Source organism: Siphateles boraxobius, unplaced genomic scaffold, assembly GCF_051911475.1.
Source record: "Siphateles boraxobius isolate OS27281-9 unplaced genomic scaffold, OSU_SipBor_1 21, whole genome shotgun sequence".
NCBI classification, from domain to species: Eukaryota; Metazoa; Chordata; class Actinopteri; order Cypriniformes; family Leuciscidae; genus Siphateles; species Siphateles boraxobius.
Window position 1 is genome coordinate 76,029 of NW_027508822.1, and position 27,074 is coordinate 103,102.

The window sequence follows — 27,074 nt, forward strand, 5'->3', positions numbered from 1 at the left end:
GGACAGATCAGTTTTGGGCATGTCAATGAAGCTCCTCCCACATCAGTCACATGGTCATTGAAGCCCCTCCAACATCAGCCACATGGTCATTGAAGCCCCTCCAACATCAGCCACATGGTCATTGAAGCCCCTTCCACAGCAATTCTCCAATAATAGCTGTATATTCCCATCAGCTACAAGTGAAGGCGAGCATCAGAGCATCAGGGAGAGCTGAAATCTGTAAAGACTGAGTTTATTAAAGAGGACAGTGAGAACACGAGTGATCCAGAACCTGCAGAATGAAACACACTGAAGATCCTGAACAACAAAGAGGTTGGTGTTTATTCTTCATTCATTTATGATGCTGAAGAACATTCATGTTAGACGCATTCAAGCACTTCATCACTTTTAGATAAACAGTTACACTATGAAATGGCTGCAAAAGTTTCATTTTTGGTTTTCAAACAATTGGTCAGTGGAGGGAGGTTTAAGAAATGTTCATATTGATTGTCAACATCCGGTCAAACAAAATATAATTTTAGCTATTTTATCCCTTAAAGACCTATACAGCAGCCGGCGGCTAAAAGTAACTGTTGTTCTAAAATGTTTAATAACTTTTGAACTGCTAATCCAATCTGTATGTTTTAAAAAGCCCCATAAAGAGGAGATTCACTGTTTTCTGTTTGCATTTGAACATTCAGATGCTCTGTAGTTAATGTGATTGTCATCAAGTTCTGATCAGGAAGTATAAATCATATATACACACACACACACACACACATATATATATAAAAGTCACTTTTGCTTCAGTGTTCTATTACAATGTTTCTATTTATTTTACTTCCTGAACTGTTTTGGACACATCTACATTGTCAGTAAATAAAAAACACCAGCTTTTCACTGAAAATCGCCTATAATAATGTTGTAATAAATGTCTATAACTTGCTTAGTGAATGTTACAAATGTAAATCTAGAATATCCCGAGTACAACTTTTTAAAGGAAAAAATCTAAACTTCAGGAGGATTTGTTTGAGTTGAGTAAAAAAAAATCACTAAGAAATTTGCTGCCGTTTTTCTTAAATCTGGTAAATTAATCCATTCTAATACAAAATAATGTAAAATTGTTACTTTAAATTAGCTCGATTGAAACTTCACATTCTCCTGTTTAAAGGGGTGGTATAATGCCCTTTTCACATGTCTCCAGAGTGTGTATGTTAAGTATGTGAAGTCAACAGTTGGATGTGCCAAAACTTTCTTCAGTTAAACAAAGACAAAACTGAATCATTGCGTTTGGAAACAAAGATGAAGTTCTCAAGTTTAATGCATACCTTCAGTCTAGGGGTCAAACAACTAAAAATCAAGTCATGAATCTTGGTGTGTCTCTAGAGTCAGACCTTAGTTTCAGTAGTCATGTCAAAGCAATTACTAAATCAGCATACTGTCGCCTGAAAATTATTGCAAGAATTAGATGCTTTGTTTCAAGTCAAGACTTAGAGAAACTTGTCCATGCTTTCATCACCAGCAGGGTGGATTATTGTAATGGACTCCTCACTGGCCTTCCTAAAAACACCATAATGCTGCGTTCACACCAAACGCGAATAGAGCGTCAAATTCGCGTCTATTGCGTCTAGTTCAACGCTTGTATAGTGTATAGTGCCATGGATAATCTACCGAAGGTGACAGTCGTGTACTTTTACGTGAGAGAAGGGGTACGTCGGACCATAGACGCGTGAAACTAACGTATGACTCCAACGTCGCAACACAGACGTGTGAAACTAACGTGTGACTCCAACATCGTCGCACCACAGACGCGTGAAACTAACGTGTGACTCCAACGTCGCACCACAGACGCGTGAAACTAACGAGTGACTCCAACGTCGCATCACAGACGCGTGAAATAACGTGTGACTCCAACATCGTCGCACCATAGACGCATGAAACTAACGTGTGACTCCAACATCGTCGCACCACAGACGCGTGAAACTAACGTGTGACTCCAACGTCGCACCACAGACGTGTGAAACTAACGTGTGACTCCAACATCGTCGCACCATAGACGCGTGAAACTAACGTGTGACTCCAACATCGTCGCACCACAGACGCGTGAAACTAACGTGTGACTCCAACGTCGCACCACAGACGCGTGAAACTAACGTGTGACTCCAACGTCGCAACACAGACGTGTGAAACTAACGTGTGACTCCAACATCGTCGCACCATAGACGCGTGAAACTAACGTGTGACTCCAACATCGTCGCACCACAGACGCGTGAAACTAACGTGTGACTCCAACGTCGCACCACAGACGCGTGAAACTAACGTGTGACTCCAACGTCGCACTACAGACGCGTGAAACTAACGTGTGACTCCAACATCGTCGCACCATAGACGCATGAAACTAACGTGTGACTCCAACATCGTCGCACCACAGACGCGTGAAACTAACGTGTGACTCCAACATCGTCGCACCATAGACGCATGAAACTAACGTGTGACTCCAACATCGTCGCACCACAGACGCGTGAAACTAACGTGTGACTCCAACGTCGCACCACAGACGCGTGAAACTAACGTGTGACTCCAACGTCGCACTACAGACGCGTGAAACTAACGTGTGACTCCAACGTCGCACCACAGACGCGTGAAACTAACGTGTGACTCCAACGTCGCACTACAGACGCGTGAAACTAACGTGTGACTCCAACATCGTCGCACCACAGACGCGTGAAACTAACGTGTGACTCCAACGTCGCACCACAGACGCGTGAAACTAACGTGTGACTCCAACATCGTCGCACCATAGACGCGTGAAACTAACGTGTGACTCCAACGTCGCAACACAGACGTGTGAAACTAACGTGTGACTCCAACATCGTCGCACCATAGACGCGTGAAACTAACGTGTGACTCCAACATCGTCGCACCACAGACGCGTGAAACTAACGTGTGACTCCAACGTCGCACCACAGACGCGTGAAACTAACGTGTGACTCCAACGTCGCACTACAGACGCGTGAAACTAACGTGTGACTCCAACATCGTCGCACCATAGACGCGTGAAACTAACGTGTGACTCCAACGTCGCAACACAGACGTGTGAAACTAACATCTGACTCCAACATCGTCGCACCATAGACGCGTGAAACTAACGTGTGACTCCAACATCGTCGCACCACAGACGCGTGAAACTAACGTGTGACTCCAACGTCGCACCACAGAGGCGTGAAACTAACGTGTGACTCCAACGTCGCACTACAGACGCGTGAAACTAACGTGTGACTCCAACATCGTCGCACCATAGACGCATGAAACTAACGTGTGACTCCAACCTCGTCGCACCACAGACGCGTGAAACTAACGTGTGACTCCAACGTCGCACCACAGACGTGTGAAACTAACGTGTGACTCCAACATCGTCGCACCATAGACGCGTGAAACTAACGTGTGACTCCAACATCGTCGCACCATAGATGCGTGAAACTAACGTGTGACTCCAACATCGTCGCACCACAGACGCGTGAAACTAACGTGTGACTCCAACATCGTCGCACCACAGACGCGTGAAACTAACGTGTGACTCCAACATCGACGCACCATAGACGCGTGAAACTAACGTGTGACTCCAACATCGTCGCACCACAGACGCGTGAAACTAACGTGTGACTCCAACATCGTCGCAGCACAGACGCGTGAAACTAACGTGTGACTCCAACATCGTCGCACCATAGACAAGTGAAACTAACGTGTGACTCCAACGTCGCACCACAGACGCGTGAAACTAACGTGTGACTCCAACATCGTCGCACCAAAGACGCGTGAAACTAACGTGTGACTCCAACATCGTCGCACCATAGTCGCGTGAAACTAACGTGTGACTCCAACATCGACGCACCATAGACGCGTGAAACTAACGTGTGACTCCAACATCGTCGCACCATAGACGCGTGAAACTAACGTGTGACTCCAACATCGTCGCACCATAGTCGCGTGAAACTAACGTGTGACTCCAACATCGTCACACCTTAGACGCGTGAAACTAACGTGTGACTCCAACACCATCGCACCACAGACGCGTGAAACTAACGTGTGACTCCAACATTGTCGCACCACAGACGCGTGAAACTAACGTGTGACTCCAACATTGTCGTACCACAGACGTGTGAAACTAACGCGTGACTCCAACGTCGTCGCACCATAGACGTGTGAAACTAACGTGTGACTCCAACATCGTCGCACCACAGACGTGTGAAACTAACGTGTGACTCCAACATCGTCGCACCACAGACGCGTGAAACTAACGTGTGACTCCAACATCGTCGCACCATAGACAAGTGAAACTAACGTGTGACTCCAACATCGTCGCACCACAGACGCGTGAAACTAACGTGTGACTCCAACATTGTCGCACCACAGACGCGTGAAACTAACGCGTGACTCCAACGTCATCGCATCACCATATGAAACTAACGTGTGACTCCAACGTCGTCACATCACCATATGAAACTAAGGCTACTGATCCACTTGTCCGTGCGACACTTCAGCCTCGCCGCGCTCCGCTTTATTCCAATGGGTGACGTCATGCGACTTTAACGCCCCGCAAAGCATCCCGGGAAGGCGGCGCGTCCAAAAGCTGGCCGATGCCCAGCTTTATGCAAATTAATCCGTCAAACGCGAAGCGTCTATCCAATAGAAGTAGTCTCTCGAGGGGCCTTTGTTCTAGACTGGCCGCTGGGTCTTAGCCAGGAACGCCCATCAACTTACAAATGTGGAGAGGCGTGCGACACCACGCTTCAGTCGTGTCGCAAAAGTGGATCAGTACCGTAACTTGTGACTCCAACGTCGTCACACCATAGACGCTTGAAACTAACGTGTGACTCCAACGTCGCTGAGAAGTACTTGCACCACAAATGCAACTTCATTGAACTACTATGTTGCCATCAGCCATTTTGTTGTAGTCAGTGTTTGCATTCATTAAAAAAAAAAAACTACATTGCCACCACAATAAATGAATAGGCCTATCTCACCCTTGTGTTTTCCCTAGCTTTCCTTTAGTTATCTTTCTTATCAATCATTGTTAACTTTTTTCTTTTATTTTCTTGTGTTCTGATGACATTGAATATATAATTGATACAAATTGTGTGTTGTATACAAAGTTGTGTACATCATTAATGTCATCTCTGAATTGTTTACAAACATAATAAAAATATATTTTAAAAACATCAAAGTCACAATTTTATGTTATTTACACAAAATGTTATTTATACATTTATTTTATTAACAACAAATTTAAAGTTGAACAGATAAATTCATTAATTATAATCTATAAACATAATGTTCTGGAATGTGTCATTCTGAGTTTTTACTTTTGATGGTGGTAAGAATTTTAATTAACACAGTTGACCATATGGGCGAATACACAACATGAAACTATTCACAATATTGTTTTCAGGAGAAGGTGACAAGTATCTTAATAGCCGATTATTTTCAAGAAATCAACAATGACAAAATATAAGACAGTCTTTATTCACAATATGTATGTATATATATATATATTTACATTTATTCATTTAGCTGACGCTTTTATCCAAAGCGACTTACAATTGCTATACGTCAGAGGTCGCACTCCTCTGGAGCAACTAGGGGTTAAGTGTCTTGCTCAGGGACACATTGGTGTCTCGTAGTGGATTCGAACCCGGGTCTCTCACACCAAAGGCATGTGTCTTATCCACTGCACCATCACAAAACTTGGCCATTTAATATTCAATTATTTTAATTATCACAATTAAAATTTTAATTGTATTTATTTGAACAAGCACAACATTCAGCATTCAATCAAATATTATTAAATATTTATTTTATAAATAATGTTAGTTCAACATAATATCTCATTATTTCGACATAATAGCCTATGTTGAACTCACCATCATGAACAGCACTGTGGAAGCAGTGGAGTCATTCAGGTTCCTGGGCACTACCATCTCTCAGGATCTGAAGTGGGACAATCACATTGACTCCATTGTAAAAAAAGCCCAGCAGAGACTGTACTTCCTTCGCCAGCTGAGGAAGTTCAACTTGCCACAGGAGCTGCTGATTCAGTTCTACACAGCCATCATCGAGTCTGTCTTATGCACTTCCATCACTGTCTGGTTTGGTTCAGCTACCAAATCAGACATCAGGAGACTACAACGGACAGTCCGGACTGCGGAGAGGATCATTGGTGCCCCCCTGCCAAACCTCCAGGACCTGTACTCTTCCAGAGTGAGGAAGAGAGCAGGTAAAATCACCACAGACTCCACTCACCCTGGACACCACCTGTTTGAACTGTTACCGTCAAGACGGAGACTCAGATCACTGGCCACAAGAACATCTCGGCACAGGAACAGTTTCTTCCCACAGGCCATTTCCCTTCTGAACAGTTAACATATCTCCCAAGGCATAGGCCTGTAAGTGCAATACTCCCACTGTTTAGTGCAATATCTTTAAAATTCAGATGATATTTATATTATATTTATTCATACTATTCAAAATACTGTAAATATGTTCATAATCTGTAAATCTGAAAATGTCTATTCTGACTAAACCTAACTGTGATACTTTTTATCCTCATATATTTATATTTATATTTTTATTCTTTATTCTTATAATTTGTAGTATTATGTTTCATGTTTCTTGTTGTATTTGTATAGTCCACTGGAAGCCTCAGCACCAAAACAAATTCCTTGTGTGTGCAAGCACACTTGGCAATAAAGCTCTTTCTGATTCTGATTCTGATTCTGATTATGTGTGCATATTATACAAGATGTGCATTTGTAAATCCGGTGACACGAGTTCATTAGGCCTATTTTTTTTATTAATAAGTCAGTGTCGGCTGCAAAGATGAAGTTGACGATCGCCATCTCCATAGTCGCTCGCCTATATAGAGAGAAACTCACGAAGGATTACATAATCAGAGCCTCACACACATGAGAAATATAAGCTTAGTTTCAGTGAATTTATATTGAGATGCGCACCAGTTTACGTGCAATGCAAGTGACCGCGCCGGCGCCTCCATGATTATTGTCTGCTATATTTGCTTCTTATTTATTAAATACTGGCAATTGGTTGATGGAAAAAAATATTAAAATTAAGATACAATTTATACATAACGAAATTCACTAGGCTTTCTACAAAACTTAATGAAGTGCTAAAAATAATGTCTCCCAATATATTTCAAATCTATCTTACTCATGCTGTTCACTTTTCATAATAACATAGATGGTGGAAAAAAATAACATTATAATATTTTAACAAATATGAAACTAAATGCGTGTATTTAATGGCTACAACACGTAAAGGCATACAGACTCTCTATTTGTACAAATGGCTGCACATTCATTTAATTCTGAATTGCAAAAGCAGAGTTGAAAAGCATTTGTTTGTGAATAGTAAAACATATCTGCAACATTTATCAAGTTCACGGATAATTGTGCGTGCATTTATTAATCATTATGATAGTAAAATCATAATAATTATAGTAGCCTAGGCTATTATATATTAAAAAAAAAACATATGAGCCCAGAATATGAACGTAACGCGTTTAATTAAACGTTAAGCATTTTCTTCCCATAGAAAACTATTATAAGGCTTTATGCATAGAATGTCTCCTTGTTATGTCGAAATAACGAGATATTGTGTAGAAATAACAGATAGTATGTCTATATAACGACTTATTATGCCGAAATAACAGATATTATGTCGTAATAAGTCGTTATTTGACATAATATCTGTTATTTCGGCATAATAAGTGTTGAATATGTCGAATAGCCTATGTAGGAATAAAATATATTGTCGAACAACGACATGTCGAATAACTATTAACATAATAATAACAACATAAATATGTTGAATAACGACATATTATGTCGAAATAACGACATAGTACCAAAATAACAGATATGATGCGACTTACAGAGGGACGACGTGTGTATCAGGCGTCTTATGATGCGACGTACAGAGGGACGACGTGTGTATCAGGCGTCTTATGATGCGGCGTACAGAGGGACGACGTGTGTATCAGGCGTCTTATGATGCGGCGTACAGAGGGACGACGTGTGTATCAGGCGTCTTATGATGCGGCGTACAGAGGGACGACGTGTGTATCAGGCGTCTTATGATGCGGCGCACAGAGGGACGACGTTTGTATCAGGCGTCTTATGATGCGGCGCACAGAGGGACGACGTTTGTATCAGGCGTCTTGATGCGACGTACAGAGGGGACGACGTGTGTATCAGGCGTCTTATGATGCGGCGTGCAGAGGGACGACGTGTGTATCAGGCGTCTTATGATGCGACGAACAGAGGGACGACGTGTGTATCAGGCCTAGTGTACCGGTGCCTAGTTCAGACCGGTTCAGACGTCTGATTTTTTTATGCATTTCTTACATACGCCATCGCCACGTCGCCGTAAGGCATGCAACGTCAACTGGCGGCCCGCGGGCCAAATCCGGCCCGCCAGAGATTTCCATCCGGCCCCCAGAATAATACTGAATTCAGGAATAGCATTGTAGGAGGAAAAAGTATGTTTCCATATTTATTTATTTTTAATTCTAATGAAGAAAAAAAAACGCCTTCTGAAAAGCTTGTGCCATAGCCTAATCAAGAATGACGATAAACGCATTGCTCTCATTGAACATCTTTTATTGTTTCACGTGCTCATTTTTTCACAAATGTCAAAATTTTCCTCGCCTGGGATTTGCGCACAATTGCGGTGTCTCAATAACAACCATCAACATAACTGTCACCATTCAATGTGTTTTAGTTCAGTTTTGAGATTGTTTCCCCCTGTCTTTGTGATTTTAGTTCAGTGCTGTTAGTTTTCCCGCTCTTGTCTAATTAGCTATTCCCTTCACCTGTGTTCAGTTTATCTTCCCATTAGACCCTGTTCATTTAAGCCTTGTGTTTTCCCTCAGTGTTTGTTGGTCGTCGTCTACGTATGGTTGTGTGTCCTGATTCTGAAGTCCTGGAGTATATTCCCATGTGCCTGTATGTTTTCTTTGAAAGTGGATTTAGTAAATAAATTAACTACACTGCAGTTTCCCGTTTCCTCATCTTCGGCCTCCTGCACTCAACCTGACAGAACGACCAACCTATAAAAACTGAATATGGGTCGAAGAAGGAAAAACAAGGAGGTGAGCCCCTTTGAAACCCCAATCCTCTTCCAATGTGAACGCTCTCTAGAAGAGTATGCGGGGCGGTACCTAGAGTTGTATGAGGATGTTACTCAGGATGAAGAGGAACTGAAACGGAGTTTCTGGGGTGGTCTGAAGGACCCGCTAGCCCAGATAATTCTGGTGAAGGACCTCAATATGTCCTTTTTGGAGTTTGTGGATCACACACTGTGGGCGTGTGGATCCACATACCTCGTGGAAGATCTCCCACTCCAACAAATTCCAAGTCCGGCCTGCCCACCAGAGCCTGAGCCCATCGCCTGCCCACCAGAGCCTGAGCCCATCGCCTGCCCACCAGAGCCTGAGCCCATCGCCTGCCCACCAGAGCCTGAGCCCATCGCCTGCCCACCAGAGCCTGAGCCCATCGCCTGCCCACCAGAGCCTGAGCCCATCGCCTGCCCACCAGAGCCTGAGCCCATCGCCTGCCCACCAGAGCCTGAGCACGCCGCACTTGAGCCAGCTCATGAAGACACAGCACTGATAGTAGTGTCTACGGCTATTCTGTGTGTGTGGGCAACACATACATCAACGATGGCCCATGAATCCAGTTCCGAGTCCCGTGATGTGCTGGCCCCGTCCAGTTCCGAGTCCCATGATGTGCTGGCCCCGTCCAGTTCCGAGTCCCATGATGTGCTGGCCCCGTCCAGTTCCGAGTCCCATGATGTGCTGGCCCCGTCCAGTTCCGAGTCCCATGATGTGCCGGCCCCGTCCAGTTCCGAGTCCCATGATGTGCCGGCCCCGTCCAGTTCCGAGTCCCATGATGTGCCAGCCCCGTCCAGTTCCGAGTCCCATGATGTGCCAGTCTTCGAGCAAGAGCCAGAGCCAGTCTTCGAGCAAGAGCCAGAGCCAGTCTTCGATCAAGAGCCAGAGCCAGTCTTCGATCAAGAGCCAGAGCCAGTCTTCGATCAAGAGCCAGAGCCAGTCTTCGAGCAAGAACCAGAGCCAGTCTTCGAGCAAGAGCCAGAGCCAGTCTTCGAGCAAGAGCCAGAGCCAGTCTTCGATCAAGAGCCAGAGCCAGTCTTCGATCAAGAGCCAGAGCCAGTCTTCGATCAAGAGCCAGAGCCAGTCTTCGAGCAAGAACCAGAGCCAGTCTTCGAGCAAGAGCCTGCGCCAGAGCCCGCTGATCCTGCGCCAGAGCCCGCTGATCCTGCGCCAGAGTCCGCTGATCCTGCGCCAGAGCCCGCTGATCCTGCGCCAGAGCCCGCTGATCCTGCGCCAGAGCCCGCTGATCCTGCGCCAGCCTGCGCCAGAGCCCGCTGATCCTGCGCCAGAGCCCGCTGATCCTGCGCCAGAGCCCGCTGATCCTGCGCCAGAGCCCGCTGATCCTGCGCCAGAGCCCGCTGATCCTGCGCCAGAGCCCACTGATCCTGCACCAGAGCCCACTGATCCTGCACCAGAGCCCACTGATCCTGCACCAGAGCCCACTGATCCTGCACCAGAGCCCACTGATCCTGCACCAGAGCCCACTGATCCTGCACCAGAGCCCACTGATCCTGCACCAGAGCCCACTGATCCTCCGCTGGTCCTGCCCAGCCCAAGACCCTCTTTGCTGCCGGATCCCCCCTTTCCTGTCAATTTCCCCATTAAAATTTTGGGGGGGCGCCCACCCGAAGGGTCCTCACCGCCATGGCCACCCGAAGGGTCCTCACCGCCATGGTCGCCCGAAGGGTCCTCACCGCCATGGCCGCCCGAAGGGTCCTCAACGCCATGGCCGCCCGAAGGGTCCTCACCACCATGGCCACCCGAGGGTCCCACAGCTCCGCCCTGGACGCCCGAGGGTCCCACAGCTCCGCCCTGGACGCCCGAGGGTCCCACAGCTCCGCCCTGGACGCCCGAGGATCCGACAGCTCCGCCCTGGACGCCCGAGGGTCCGACAGCTCCGCCCTGGACGCCCAAGGGTCCGACAGCTCCGCCCTGGACGCCCGAGGGTCCGACAGCTCTGCCCTGGCCACGCCCACAGCCTGCTCTGCCCTGGCCACGCCCACAGCCTGCTCCGCCCTGGCCACGCCCACAGCCTGTTCCACCCCGGTTCCCCGAGCTACCAGCTCCGCCCTGGAGGCTTCCCGTCCCTGCACCACCATGCCCTCGTCAGCCTCAAGGGCGCCCACCCTCCCACCCCTTTGGATGTTATACGGCGCGAGGACGCGCCTTCGGGGAGGGGGGAGGTACTGTCACCATTCAATGTGTTTTAGTTCAGTTTTGAGATTGTTTCCCCCTGTCTTTGTGATTTTAGTTCAGTGCTGTTAGTTTTCCCGCTCTTGTCTAATTAGCTATTCCCTTCACCTGTGTTCAGTTTATCTTCCCATTAGTCCCTGTTCATTTAAGCCTTGTGTTTTCCCTCAGTGTTTGTTGGTCGTCGTCTACGTATGGTTGTGTGTCCTGATTCTGAAGTCCTGGAGTATATTCCCATGTGCCTGTATGTTTTCTTTGAAAGTGGATTTAGTAAATAAATTAACTACACTGCAGTTTCCCGTTTCCTCATCTTCGGCCTCCTGCACTCAACCTGACAATAACAGAGAAGAACATGCAATTGCAAGCCTTGCACATCAGCAAATAGTTCTAATGACAAATAAAAGCGACAGGCCTCAGTTATTAGAAATGTTACTATTTACATACAATTAAAGTAGCCTGTGATCCAACAAATAACCACAAAAGTAAAACCGAGAAAATCTCAGACTAAAATACTTACATTTGCTTAATGGGAGAAGTTACATTTCCCCTCCGACACCATCTTTTTGACATCGGGCTTGACAGCTGTCAGGCTTATGCGCAAGCAGTCCTCCAAAGACTGGTTTGACAGTCGGTTCCTCTCATGCGTTTTTATAGAGTTCATTTTTGAGAACGCAGCTTCACAGGTGTATGTTGATCCGAACATGGTGAGCACATACATGGCCAATGTCTTCAGCGTGTCATATTCTTGGGGACAAGCCACCCAAAAGGCGCTCAAGCTTTCAGCACCACGTAGAGCTGCCTTCATGTCACCAGCGGCCTGGATGTCAATCAGTTCACTTTGAATAGCTGCCTCATCCAGCGGCATCACCTTCCTCACATTAGCGGAGAATTCTCCACCTGGGTTGATAACGAACGGGTCACGCACAAATCCAATGACATCCCTGGAAATAGTAAAGTCATCAAATCTGGCAGAGAAATTTTCCCTCAGCTGTGTGATAAATGTCTTCATGTTCTCTGTGACTTTGCTGTGACCCACTGTTTTAAGTGTGCTAAAGTGTAGCAGCCTCCCCGACAACAAATCTTCGACAGCCTTAATTCTGCTCACTACTCCCCTGTTTCTGCCAATCATGGCAGGAGCACCATCTGTGACAACCAGGTTGACTTTTTCAAATGACAGTCCATGCTTTTGAAATAGTTCCTCCAGCTTACCAAAGATAATAGCGCCAGTGGTCAGGCCCTCCAGTGGAATCAAGGCCAGCAGCTCCTCTTTGAAATCTTTGCCATCAAAATATCTGACGAAAACACACATTTGGGAAATGTCAGTATTGTCGGTGGACTCATCAATGGCCAGCGATAGGTATCTGGCTTCTTTGATCTCATCAATTACAAGTCGCTGGACATCCTCTGCCAAAACATGGACACGGCGAACAGCAGTTTTAGCAGACAGAGGTATCTGCTTAACAGATGCAATTATCCTGTCCGTAGATTTGTCGGTGGCAAGTTCCTCCAGAACAGCCACCATGCACTCCTTAAAAACCTCAGCATCGGTAAATGGCTTGTTATGCCTGGAGAGTACCCAGGCAGCCTGCAGAGACGCACTTGTTGCCCTCTCTTGCTCAGTCGAAGTTCCGTCAATAATTCCGCTGGCATGGGAGTACTGAGATTTCAAAGCAGCAACTTTTCTGTGACGAGCCTCTGACTGTTCAGGATAAGACTCCTTGAAGCTTGCATGCTTTGTGTTGTGGTGACGCCTCAGATTGTACTCTTTAGCGACAGCGACAGTTTCGTTGCAAATAAGGCACACAGGTACAGCATTTCTAAAAGTAGGCACTATGAATACGTACTTATCAGTCCATTCTTCATTAAAACTACGGTTCTCTGAATCAACTTTCCGCTTAAGGCTCTTTGAGAGTGCCATTTTTTTATTCAAATATATTCAGAAGGCCTTTCTTCTAGTATTCTCCACAAACTACGACCTGCATGTGACAGTGATGGACAGCGTGACAGCCTCACAAATATGAAGCCTAATTAAAATATCGCTATCGCCCCCTGGTGGCTTGCTGCAGTATATGTAAATTAATATGTAAAAAATAACAGAAATTTGGATTAATAACAGAGAATTAATAAATAACAGAGAATTTATATCAAATAATAACATATTAATTAGTATACAATTCAAATTGTATTTTATACGACGAGCATCTGGCCCTTACAGTGTCTGGAGAGAAAAATTCTGGCCCTTGGACAAATATAGTTGATGACCCCTGCCGTAAGGTATATGTTCGTACTGTGATGTCATCGTTACATCGCCACCGGACTGTCGTCTGCCGTCTCTATCAATCCCGTTTAAAAATAGACCCGGACTTACGGCGACGGAAGGGTAGATTGCTCCTTCTCCTTCTTCAGGGAAGTCTTAGAAAATGTCACTCTTCGCTCGCCATACGCTTGAACATTTTGAATCCATTCGCGCGTCCGCGTCACTCGCGAATAAAAAACATCCCATGAAAAGGAGTGTGTCATCAACAACAACACAATTTCTTTCTGCCTTATTTTTCCGTTGTGTCTGAAATAAATGATATTGCTGCTCTGTAGGCTACTTGTTGTGGAAGTCCCAAAAACGGAGGAAAGCCAAACGCCGACGTGTCTGGGTTCACACTTCACAGCACCATCCAGAGGCGCATTAAACTCTGTGAATTTCACTGTCTTCTCCAGGATCTGCGCCTGGATGACAGCCACTTCCTGCGGTATTTGAGAATGACGGGTGCCCAGTTTGATAACCTGCTAGCTAGCTAGGGTCGCTAACAGTGATAGCAGAACGGCTCTGAGTGATAGTACCCGGACGTATCAATGAGCTCTCCGTTGATTGGCTTGCGCAACTAAGCGTCATGCGATCTTCATGCGAAGACGTGATTAAGGCGATTATCGAGCGTTCGCGGCAAACGCGTCGCCCAATTCGCGTCATTCGCGCCACCCGGTGCGAATTCCCGTCTTTGCATTGACTTTGTATGTAATCTACTCGTGCAAATAATTAAATTCGCGTTTGGTGTGAACTCACATTAAGACAGTTGCAGCTCATACAGAACGCTGAGCAGAACCAGAACACATGGCCACATCACACCAGCCCTCAGGTCTTTACACTGGCTCCCAGTTACATTTAGGATTGATTTTAAAGTATTATTACTGGTATATAAATCATTAAATGGCATAGGACATCAATACATTGCAGATATGCTCACTGAATAAACCCAACAGATCACTCAGGTCATTAGGATCACATCAGCTAGAAATACCAATGGTTCACTCAAAGCAAGGAGAATTTGCTTTTACAGTAGCCACTATGCCAGCCGCAGCTGGAACCAATTATTACTCAGATCATTAGGATCACATCAGCTAGAAATACCAAGGGTTCTCTCTAAGCATGGCGAGTCTGCTTTTAGCTATTATGCTGGACCAGGTTCCAGAAGAGATCAGATGTGCTCCTACAGTAGTCACATTCAAATCCAGACTCAAAACACTTCTGTTTAGCTGTGCATTTACTGAATGAGGGCTGTGCATCTGACTGTTTGTACTGTATTTAAAACAAATTTATTCGAAACTGTTTTAATTATTCTTGTTTCTTTTGATTATTTAAATTTCTTCTATGTAAAGCACTTTGAATTACCATTGTGTATGAAATGTGCTATATAAATAAACTTGCCTTGTCTTTCCTTAAGTTTTAGCTCAAAATACCCCACAAATATTTTTATATAGCATGTTAAAGTTGTCACTTTTTGAGAGTTAGCAAAAACACACAGTTTTGTAAAATAAAACCAGTAACCAGTAAAATAAAATGTAAAGAGTTAAATAGAATAATAAAATGTAAATTATGATATAAATTACCAATAATTAATTGGCTTTCCAACTTGAACTGGAATGCAGCAAAACTTGTGTTTCTGGTTTCCCACGTGCACATACGTATGAATGTGAGTCATTGGAATGAAAAGTCTAGTGCGACCAGAATGTAATAATTAAAAAGATTTAAGTAAAATAAATTAAACATCGATCTAAAAATTGGTATTGTTGTATTGCAAAGTTATTAAATGTTTAATTTAGATTAAAGTTTAGTAGACTGAATTTAGCATTTGAGGATGGTTATATCAGCTGTTAAACAGTGTCCAGCAAGATATTCCAGTCCTGTTCTCTCTAAATGAGGGCGCTTTCACACTAGCACTTTGGGTGCGCACCCGGGTTCGAATGACGTCAGAGTTCGTTTCGTTTGGATGATGTGAACGCTGTCTTCCAAACTCGGGTGCGCACCCGCGAACCGCACTCGAGTCCGATTAAAAGGTGGTCTGTACGGTTCATGTGAACTCGGGTACGGTCCGCTGCTAATATGAACGCAATCGAGACAAACCGCGGAAACGAACCGCTATTGATGACGTATAATGTGTCTTCGGCGGACAGCCCGCTGTCTTTGAAAAGTTTTCAGAATTTTTGCGGCAGACAGACGCAAGTGTGTTTCTGTATGTCTATGTTGAAAACAAAACCAAAGGTTAAAAAAAAGAGGAACAAATGTCAACCGAGCAAGTCTATCCATTTGGGCGCCTTTTCATTCGCGGTTACCAAGCCACACATTACGCCAGCTGCAGCCTGATCAGAATCAGAATCAGAATCAGAAAGAGCTTTATTGCCAAGTGTGCTTGCACACACAAGGAATTTGTTTTGGTGCTGAGGCTTCCAGTGGACTATACAAATACAACAAGAAACATGAAACATAATACTACAAATTATAAGAATAAAGAATAAAAATATAAATATATGAGAATAAAAAGTATCACAGTTAGGTTTAGTCAGAATAGACATTTCCAGATTTACAGATTATGAACATATTTACAGTGTTTTGAATATTATAAATAAATAAATCTACATATAAGTATCACCTGAGTTGTAGGATATTGCACTAAACAGTGGGAGTATTGCACTTACAGGCATATGCCTTGGGAGGAGTGTTAACTGTTCAGGAGGGAAATGGCCTGTGGGAAGAAACTGTTCCTGTGCCGAGATGTTCTTGTGGCCAGTGATCTGAGTCTCCGTCTTGACGGTAACAGTTCAAACAGGTGGTGTCCAGGGTGAGTGGAGTCTGTGATGATTTTACCTGCTCTCTTCCTCACTCTGGAAGAGTACAGGTCCTGGAGGTTTGGCAGGGGGGCACCAATGATCCTCTCCGCAGTCCGGACTGTCCGTTGTAGTCTCCTGATGTCTGATTTGGTAGCTGAACCAAACCAGACAGTGATGGATGTGCATAAAACAGACTCGATGATGGCTGAGTAGAACTGAATCAGCAGCTCCTGTGGCAAGTTGAATTTCCTCAGCTGGCGAAGGAAGTACAGTCTCTGCTGGGCTTTTTTTACAATGGAGTCAATGTGATTGTCCCACTTCAGATCCTGAGAGATGGTAGTGCCCAGGAACCTGAATGACTCCACTGATGACGCAAGCGTACCGCGGTTCGGATAGAAATAATATAATGTGAACACAGTCCATCGGGGCAAGGGGAAGGGGGCTACAATCGAACTCGGGTTCGGAACAGGCAATCGAACCAAGTGTGAAAGCGCCCTGAGGCAATTACTGAGACCCTCACCCTCACCCCTTTGTCTTTATGCATTTCTTGACCATTAAGCTCAATGTACAGCTGTGCTTTTGTCTGTATGATAATGTTAATGTGTGGGCGATCTAGTCAGGCTGATTGGATCACTGTTATGCTGATGAGATCAGGGCTGCGGATATTCTGGTAACGAGCTGACGCCTACACCGTAAAAACTAATTAGTTCAGTTTACTTAATTAAATTGTGCAAACTCGTTGCCTTAATTTAAGTAAGCATAACTTAATTACATCAAGTTCTTCTTAATCTATTTAAGTTTTGTCAACTTAATTCTATCTGTGATCTGAGGAAGTGTACTCCCAGAGTGCATTGCGGCATGAATAAATTAATTGCTTTGTTTTACCATTTTTGGCTTTATTTAACCATTAAAATTGTATTTGCTTTCGTTATTGGGGTTATACTGACAAGAGATAGCAATTAAAATTGCAATGGTCTAATTAATTAAAGTAATTTTAAAAAAACTTGGGTAACACTTTACGGGTAAGGTTACATGAATTATCATGAATTCATGTATAAATTCATGCATTAATTCTGCATTCATTCATGCATTAATATCTCATGAATCATCAGGAACTAACAGGAGTTCAATGTTTTTCATTCATGATTTCATGGATGAACAACGCCTTAATTAAAACATTAAGTAAGATGAGCACATCATCATGACTTATGATTTATTACGCATGATCATTATGTTTTCTTTGTTCTTTGTCTAGGTCAGTGACCTAGTCACCACTTTAGTTGAGGGGCCACACACATGATGAAGTCATTGGTAGATAATGCTTAGTTAATGATGACTACTGTATTAGACAGACCCCAAAATAGACCAATCACAACTCAGAGCACACAAATTCTGTTGACATTCAAATACAGTAGTCATCATTAACTAAGCATTATCTATCAAGGAATTCATCATGTGTGTGGCCCCTCAACTAAAGTGGTGACTAGTCCTTTGAAACACTGATGAACAATGTGCTATTAATGGTGGCATAACTGTGAACAAAGAAAACATCATGATCATGCGAAATAAATCATAACTCATGATGATGTGCTCATCTTAGTTAATGTTTTAATTAAGGTGTTGTTCATCCATGAAGTCATGAATGAAAAATGTTGAACTTGTGTTAGTTCCTGATGATTCATGAGATATTAATACATGAATGAATGCAGAATTCATGCATGAATTTATGATAATTCATGTACCCTTATCTTAAAGTGTTAGCAAAACTTGTTACCATTGTTGTGGTTTGCATGCTGAATGTTAAAGTCTGTGTGTGACTCAAGCAAAATTGCAAGATATTGTCACAAATATAGAGGGATTATGTCAACCCAATTGAAAGTTTATGCCATAAGTGTTTGCAATTAAAATGTAAAAAGATCATTATTTAACATGATAAACATGTTATACATCATAAATACATTCATTAAGAACATGGAAATAATTTAAGTATAAATACTGTATATATAATATTTATTACTTCACTTCCTTTGAATTCAAATAATTGTGATTTCATATTGCATCACTGCATCAATTGGAAGAGAATCAGAATGATATAAATGAAGTTCCAAGTGCCGAACCAAAGGGAACACTAATCACAATAATGGTGAGGAATTTTAGGTTGATTTTAGGAAATCAACATGATTTTATGAAGTCAACTTATGTGACGTTCTCCCAAAATGTTTAGTTGTATTGACAATAACATTCAACAAGACTGGAAAATGAGCTTATGCAACAAAGAAGAATGATGACTGCAGAAGTGGAAGAAATTAGTGAAAAGTCTATTACGAATTGCCCTGCTTCAAAAACCATTTGCCCCGTTTATTTTTTATTTTTTATTTTTTTTGCTTTGGCAAAATGGTACTCAAACCAGTCAAGCAATGTTTAATAGGGTTTTCTGAGTAATGAAGGCATAGCATGCAAACAGTACAGATTACTATTTTTTTTTTTTTTAAGTAAGTTCAACACATTGTCGGAGATTAATTAAAGTTAACTAAACAATAGTTAGTAAGAATAATGTTAGATTTTACAGTGTATACTGTATTTGCAAACTTTTTAAAGGGAAGGTCTCCACCTCTTTGTAATTCCCTCCTCCTAAATGTATATAAATTGCAATGTAAAGTTCCCTTAGTTCAGATTTGATGACTATAGAGCTGTGAGTCTTAAAGGACAAGTTTGGTATTTTACACTTAAAGCCCTGTTTTAAGATCGTTTCTGATGAAATAGAACGGTTAAGATTGAAATTTGGACACATGCTGCCGGTCCGAGAAATTTCGGTTTCTGTGGTAACAGAATTTTCGGTTCACAATGGTTGCCTATGTTCACTGGAAAAATCCTTCCTAAAATGCATTAAACTTTAGTTTACAAAGACGTGAAACTCACCGAGTGGTCTGGGGTGTTCACTGATATGCTCACACAAAAATCACTATAAAAGATGCTTTCCAACAGGTTTTATCGTAGTTTTTATTTTTTTTTATTTTTATTTTTTATTTTATTTTTTGGAACGGACAAAAACTACGATGTGTCTATAATGTTTGTGTCTATAAAAATAATTATTAGAAGATAAATGTACCTCATTTATGGATAGCACTTTTTGTTATTACATCAGAGCTCTTTTTATATCATTTCACTTCACATTTCTCTCTTTGAATTATTTTTGTTGTACTAATAATGAAATACATTTTTTTTCTTTCACGTCAGACCTGATGGAAGCGAGCGAGGAGAGTGAAGAACTTAGTGAAGTGGAGGAGGAGTGTGAAGAACTGAGTGAAGTGGAGGAGGAGTGTGAAGAACTGAGTGAAGTGGAGGAGGAGTGTGAAGAACTGAGTGAAGTGGAGGAGGAACATCATGTCAAACCTGGAGAAAAACCTTTGAGTTGCTCAAAGACTAAACAGATATTTTTAAAGAAAAGAAGAGCCAAGAAATCTTTCACCTGCACTCAGTGTGGAAACAGTTTCTCAACTAAACAAAGTCTTGAGCGTCACATGAGAGTTCATACTGGAGAGAAGCCGCACACGTGTGATCAGTGTGGAAAGAGTTTTACACGAAAACAACACCTTCAAGGACACATGAGGATCCACACTGGAGAAAAGCCATATGCATGTGATCAGTGCGAAAAGAGTTACTCAGAAAAGAGAAGTCTTGACCTTCACATGAGGATCCACACCGGAGAGAAACCATTCACGTGTGATCAGTGCGAAAAGAGATTCTCAAATAAAGTAAATCTTGACCTTCACATGAGGATCCACACTGGAGAGAAGCCATTCACGTGTGATCAGTGCGGGACGAGCTTTACACAAAGACCTCACCTTAAGAAACACATGAGGATCCACACGGGAGAAAAGCCGTATGCATGTGATCAGTGCGAAAAGAGTTACTCAGAAAAGAAAAGTCTTGACCTTCACATGAGGATCCACACCGGAGAGAAACCATTCATGTGTGATCAGTGCGAAAAGAGATTCTCAAATAAACGAAATCTTGACCTTCACATGAGGATCCACACTGGAGAGAAACCATTCACGTGTGATCAGTGCGGGACGAGCTTTACACAAAAACCTCACCTTAAGAGACACATGAGGATCCACACGGGAGAAAAGCCGTATGCATGTGATCAGTGTGGAAAAGGTTTTGCAGAATCATCAAACCTTAATGTTCACATGAGAATGCACACCGGAGAGAAACCATTCACATGTGATCAATGCGGGAAAACATTTATTGGCGCATCAGACCTGAAGACACACCGGAGAGTTCATACAAAGGAGAAGCCGCATTCATGCTCTGAATGTGGAAAGATTTTTTTAAATCGAAAAAATTTGAAAGCACATCAAAAAACTCACACTGATGTGAGAGAGTACATGTGCTTTGAGTGTGAGAAGACTTTTACTACAGGGAGCGATTTAAAACAACACCAGAGAATTCACACTGGAGAAAAACCATACAAGTGTTCACACTGTGACAAGAGATTCAGGTTATCAGAATCTCTGACAACACATGAGAGGATCCACACCGGAGAAAAACCTTACAAGTGTTCACACTGTGACAAGAGATTCAGTCAGTTATCACATCTGAAAACACACAAGAGGATTCACACTGGAGAAAAACCTTACAAGTGTTCACACTGTGATAAGAGATTCATTCAGTTAATAAATCTGAAAACACATGAGAGGGTCCACAGCAGAGAGAAGCTGCACACGTGTGATCAGTGCGGGAAAAGTTTCTCTTTTAAAACTCACCTGAAGCTACACATGAAGATCCACACAGTGGAGAAACCACATCAACACAGTCTGAGATCACGGTAAGTAGTTCATCTTTACATGCTGAGAAACAAAAGTCTCTTCTGTGTAAGTTAGTCACAGGCAAATCTCTCCTGTCCACCTACACCTTCCCTGATGTTGTAAAGTGCTTGAGGTGTTCAGTAGTAAAGTGCAATATATTAAATGCCCCATTCATTCATTAGTTTTCCTTAACAGCCGCAAAAAGCGACAGGACATTTAGTTGTTTGATTTGTATCTTTTAACTTTTACAACAGGAATGTGTGGCATGAAATTGTTGTTTAATATTTAAATGTAATTCGTCTGTTCAGACTGATGCAAAAAATTGGAAATTCACTCTTTGACAATAGGTGGCGCTGGTAATACATAGCAAGTTTATTTTAGACACCTGCTTGTTACAGAGAAAGAAAGAGGGGCAAACAAAATGTTTATGTTTTCAAAGATGATGCTTCTAGATTCTTCCTCTGTTAAAGGGAGAGTTCACCCCAAAATGTAAATTCTGACAGTAATTACTCTCCCTCATGTTGTTCCAACCCCGTAAGACTTTCGTTCATCTTCGGAACACAAATTAAGATATTTTTGATTAAATATGAGAGCTGGATCACTCCTCCATAGGCTTCTAAGGGATTGAAACTTGACAGCCCAAAAAAGTCATTAAAGACATTGTCAAAATAGTCCAAGTGACTACAGTGCTCAATCTTAAGTTTATCAAGCGACGAGAATACTTTTTGTGCGCAAAAAAACAAACAAAAATAACGGCTTTATTCAAGTATTCATTTCCATCTCTGTCAGCATTGAGATTTCACTTAGTATAATTGCGTAATGTTTCTGTTTGAACGTCACACGCATCACACACATGACCAGCATCAGCCAATAGTGAGCCTACGTGTGACGTACAACACGGAAGCAGTACACTGTTACACTACGTGTACTATCTCGAGGTCGACAGAGAAGGAAATTAATACTTGAATAAAATCGTTATTTTTGTTTTATTTTGCGCACAAAAAGTATTCTCGTCGTTTGATAAACTTAAGATTGAGCCACTGTAGTCACTTGGACTAGTTTAACAATGTCTTTAATGACTTTTCAGGGCTGTCAAGTTTCAATCCCTTAAAAGCCTATGGAGGAGTGATCCAGCTCTCAGATTTAATCAAAAATATCTTAATTTGTGTTCCGAAGATGAACGAAAGTGATACGGGGTTGAACAACATGAGGGAGAGTAAATACTGACAGAATTTACATTTTGGGGTGAACTATCCCTTTAATGTAAGAAAATTGTTTGACTGTACGCATATGCTAGTGCAGTGAATCTCAACTTTCTTAGAGTGCCGAAACCCTGTCATGTTTGGAACCATCCTCAAACCAGATTTGATTGGTTTAATTACTTCACTTTTTATTTCACATTTTTCTTTCGTTTGAAATGTCACATGATTTAATGTTTCTTTTAGACCTGATGGAAGAACCAGAGAGAAACCTTACACATGTGATCAATTCGGGAGGAGCTTCACGGATAAAGGAAACTTTAAGAGACAGACGAGGATCCACATTGGAGAGAGACCATACACATGTATTCAGTGTGGGAACAGTTTCATAAGTAAACAAAACCTTAAGAATCATAAGAGGATTGTTGTATTTGTATACCGCTGTAACCTTATAAATCATCCTGAAACATTCCCATAACCTGTTACAATCATAAATTTAAAGATGCTAGACATTAATTCAGGGTCCTCTGCGGTGTCCTTAAAGGTTGTATCAGTGATTTCAAAATTTCAGGATGGGGGGCAAATTTCTGTTCAAACACAAACAGAAGTGTCGTCACCCACAATCGCTGATACAACCTTTAAACCAGATAAGTCCTGGATCCGTTTCATTGGGCGTTTGCTAGTATTAATATTGTAGGGGAAGATTTGAATACGGAATTAAATGTACCTCCAAATACACTCAGAAATATGCACACACATACAAGCCGTATGAAACGTAAGCAGAGGCGCAAAGGAAGGAAACATCCCAGAGGGACACATGATGTCGTCTTATCTGCAACCATGCAGAATTGTATGTTGCACGCCAAATAGTAGAAGTCACAAACCCAAGCATTAAAATCACAAGACTGTGTTCTTCCCAAGCAGCCAGGAACAATGTGATTCCAGGTATATATCTCAGGGAAAAGCATATTGAAGTAAGTGTGTCTGATCCACGCCATGTGCAGAAGCGGGTGCTCTTAAAGTGTCATTAATGTTAATTGTGGTGGAAAACATTTTTCTATCACTGAATAAGAGATAAACATGTACCAATTGTTAAAGAAAATTATGTATTCCCTTGCAAGGAAATAATAACTTCTGGTTAATAACTGTTATTTGCTCTAGCAATGTAATAACCCATGTTTTGTATCTTTTTTTCTCACTCTTACTACAAGTAAGAGGTAATAGCCTTCTATCCATGTATTATTTTATCTTATGTTACCATTATCTCTTGGTTAATTTTCCTTCTAGCCTGTGCTAGAATATTCTTCCCTTATTTCCTTATTCTTCACATTAATTAATAGTTTTCTAAATATATTAGTTTCATTATCACCAAATAATGAAGTCTCATAATTGTAACTGTATTATGACTGTATTGCTTCTGTTCCATTTTCTCAATTACATTCTTACACAATTCATTATTTATTTTTCCATAAATGTTCTTCTTAAACTTTGCTAAGTCTGACTACTGTTGCTATAGTGTTTACATTCTCTTTCCCTTTTCCCGAAATATTACAGCTCTAACCAAATGTATACGTATACTTTTCCCTACAAAATAATAATTTCCAGTAATTTTACTTTTGGTTCATAGATTCATCTTACAGAGAAATATTTAATTAGAGGAAGGCAATACATTGTTACGAAGATTATTCAATCAGGACATTCACTTTAAGACATCTTGTTATTTCAGTTTGTAATACTAATATCATAGAGGGTTTTTAATTTTCTACAATGTTTGACCCTAATTTACTTCACTTATCTTCTAGTGCTCTATCTGGTAGATTCATCATCCAATGGAGATATGAGAAGCCCATCATTTCAAATGTTCCATAGTGCAATATTCAAATGTTCTTTCCTTTATGTACCGTTAAATATATTTTTGCATTTTCTGTATTTTATACTTGTAAATTTTTGACATTGGCTTTATAGCACAACTTCCTACTTTTCTTCTGGTCCCAAAAGCTTTAGCTCACTTCAATCGCTTGTACAGTACAATAAAATCAACAAATTGCCAAATTACTGCTGCATTCATAATTATTTCAACCATCAATAATTATTATTTACCCACAAAAATAGTTTTATATTGGCAGGATTTTTCTTATTATTCTACCCATGTCCTCTTTTTGGACTATTTACTTTCATTGTTTTTGATAAGTAACTTCAAAAGTATTACTCCACCCACATCAAAAACTATTTTGCTGTTCTGTTAATCTTTTGCCAGCCTTTTTACATGGCACAGGGAAAGAAATCGAGGTGCTGTGGTGGTGGTCTTGTTCACTATTTCCTTGAAAACCAGCCCGTCGTGCTGAGAGAACTTCTGTACTCTCTTTCTGCTTGCAGGCTCTCCCCCTTCCAGAAGTTCACTTGCACACAGGAAACTCAGCTTTGCCTTTTAATTGTTTTATTGGGACTTTTTTTTTATCTCCCATTTTGTCCAAATTGACAAAGCATAATACTATATATTTGATCACATTCTCCACTTTTTGGGAGATTATGTATTGTGATATACATTATTTTGCTATATAGTAAGTACACTGTCAGAAATTGGGGTACAGTAGGAGTCCATTTCTGTCCCCCAAGGTACATTTATGTACCTTTTTGAGGGTCAAAAAGGTACATATATTTCCCCAAGCATTAAAAGGTACATATATATACCGTTTCTTTTAAAGGTTAAGGTACAATATCAAAAGACAGCCTCTGCCAAGTAAATTTTTTTTTGTAAAAATAATTTAGTTTTTTTTAAGGTTTTAAGGATACCTTAATCATTTAAGGTAGATTTTAACTTATCACTATATTTAAGTAGCCTTGAAATAAAGGAAATACAAGTTTTGTAAGTCAATTTACTGAGATTAAATCATTATAACACAGCAAAAACTCCAGTGTTAAATGAACTCTCCTGGGAGTCTATTTGGCTCCAGACTCAAGAGTGTTAAAGTGTTCAAATATGAATGTTAAATTAACAATCAAGACTGTTAAAGTTAATGAGCTCATTAAGTGATTCATTGAGTGATGATTGACCATTATTGAAGACACCTGATGTTAACAAACAGAATCACTGAAGGAGAAAATAAAAAAAATTAAGACACCGTTATGGTGATCAGTGTTTACTTTAGTTGGGCTCTTGACCCTGAAACTGTTAATATTAGATTATGTTTCTCTGTTGTATCTGAGTTAAAACTGCCAGATGAACAAAGAGAAAAGTTGAGCAGGTGGTGTTGGTTATGTTTTGTCTTATTCATAATTTAACCTGAACTCATTTAAAGTCTAATTGCTGACTTAAATGTATATTGTTGATTACAGCAGCCTGTGATTCTACAGACTAAAATCCAGAAATTTGTAATCGTAAGGATTTCTTAAAAGTTTTTCTGATAAAACAAATCTTTCTTTTAGGCACACACAGACATCAAGAATCAGTGTATGAATCTCAACAATGGTGACAAACAGAATATTCAATTAGGGAAAGGACATTAGTAAAACAATTCGGATCATAATTTATTCATACCGCAATGCATGATGGGAGCCATGAATGAGTTTTGATTGGTAGCACCCAGAATGCCCTGCAACATGCTTTATTATTGTCACCATTGATGAAATTCACAGGCTGATTATTGATGTCAGTGTGTCTACATAAAATAATTTTTTTAAAAGTCTTTTGATCAGAACAACTATCAAGAAATATTTTGGTTTATATTGAAAATGCTGGAAATCATTTGCTGTAGAATCACAGGCTGCTAAAATCAACAATATACATTTAAGTCTGAGATTAGATTCCAAATGAGTTTAATGATTCAAGTAAATTATGATTATGTCAAAACATAATCAACACGACTTGATCACCTTTTCTCTTTGTTCATCTGGCAGTTACAGCTCAGATACAACAGCCAAACAAAATCTAAAATGAATGATTTGAGGGTCAAGAAACCAACTAAAGCACACACTGATCACCATAACGGTGTCTTAAAAAATTATATTTTCTCTATTTCATCAGTGATTCTGATGGTAACATCAGGTGTCTTCAATAATGGTAAATCATCCCTCAATGAATCACTTAATTATATCATTAACTTTGACACTCTTGAGTGTTAATTGAACACTCATATTTTAACACTTTAACACTCTTGAGTCTGGAGTCATATAAACTCCCAGGAGAGTTCAATTAACACTTGAGTTTTTGCGGTTGGATCTCAAGGTACATAAATGTACCTTTTTGAGGGTCAAAAAGCATTAAAAGGTACATATATGTACCGTTTATTTTAAAGGTTAAGGTACAATATTGTACCCTTGAAGGTACAGCCCCAGTGACAAGCCATTGTACCCCTAAAGGTACAATTATGTACTTTATTTTCTGAGACTGTATGTAGAGCCAGCCCTGATTGGCTGCTTGAATCTCAATTTAAAAGAACGTCCAGTTTTCGGTCTTTACTTCTTTTGGCCATCGGTTGAGAAGTCATAGCACGGTTACTCATGGTTCTTCCAGGGCTTTCAACCGAGGAGGTCCTTCAGAAAATATCAGAAGCAGGCATAGAAGTAACCAACGTCGAGATGAAAGGAGATGAAATGGACTTTCAGGCAAAT

General features: G+C 41.4%; 1 protein-coding gene and 1 pseudogene across 3 annotated transcripts in view; both read left to right on the top strand.

Moving 5' to 3' along the window:
• Window positions 1–236: 236 nt before the first annotated feature.
• Window positions 237–27,074, top strand: part of LOC143746052 (uncharacterized) — a 257,996-nt pseudogene continuing 231,158 nt past the window's right edge. Inside the window, exon 1 of the transcript XR_013206424.1 lies at window positions 237–312. The product of XR_013206424.1 is annotated as an uncharacterized LOC143746052 (transcript). The remainder of the gene's footprint in view (window positions 313–27,074) is intronic.
• LOC143746086 (uncharacterized) lies at window positions 19,714–22,954 on the top strand. Of its 2 annotated transcripts, XM_077237815.1 has the most exons (3): window positions 19,714–20,812; window positions 20,897–21,284; window positions 22,710–22,954. In XM_077237815.1, the coding sequence occupies exons 1-3, from the start codon at window positions 19,975–19,977 to the stop codon at window positions 22,939–22,941; spliced, it is 1,458 nt and encodes a 485-aa protein (XP_077093930.1). In that variant the 5' UTR covers window positions 19,714–19,974; the 3' UTR covers window positions 22,942–22,954. The 2 variants fall into 2 exon arrangements, with proteins under 2 accessions (XP_077093930.1, XP_077093929.1); XM_077237814.1 differs by having other exon boundaries at window positions 19,714–21,284.

Bases quoted from the DNA above. Each gene is read 5' to 3' on its own strand.
- LOC143746086 (XM_077237814.1), top strand. From the start codon at position 19,975: ATGAGAGTTCATACTGGAGAGAAGCCGCACACGTGTGATCAGTGTGGA. The intron at 21,285-22,709 runs GTAAGTAGTTCA...TGTTTCTTTTAG, and splicing joins CAACACAGTCTGAGATCACG to ACCTGATGGAAGAACCAGAG.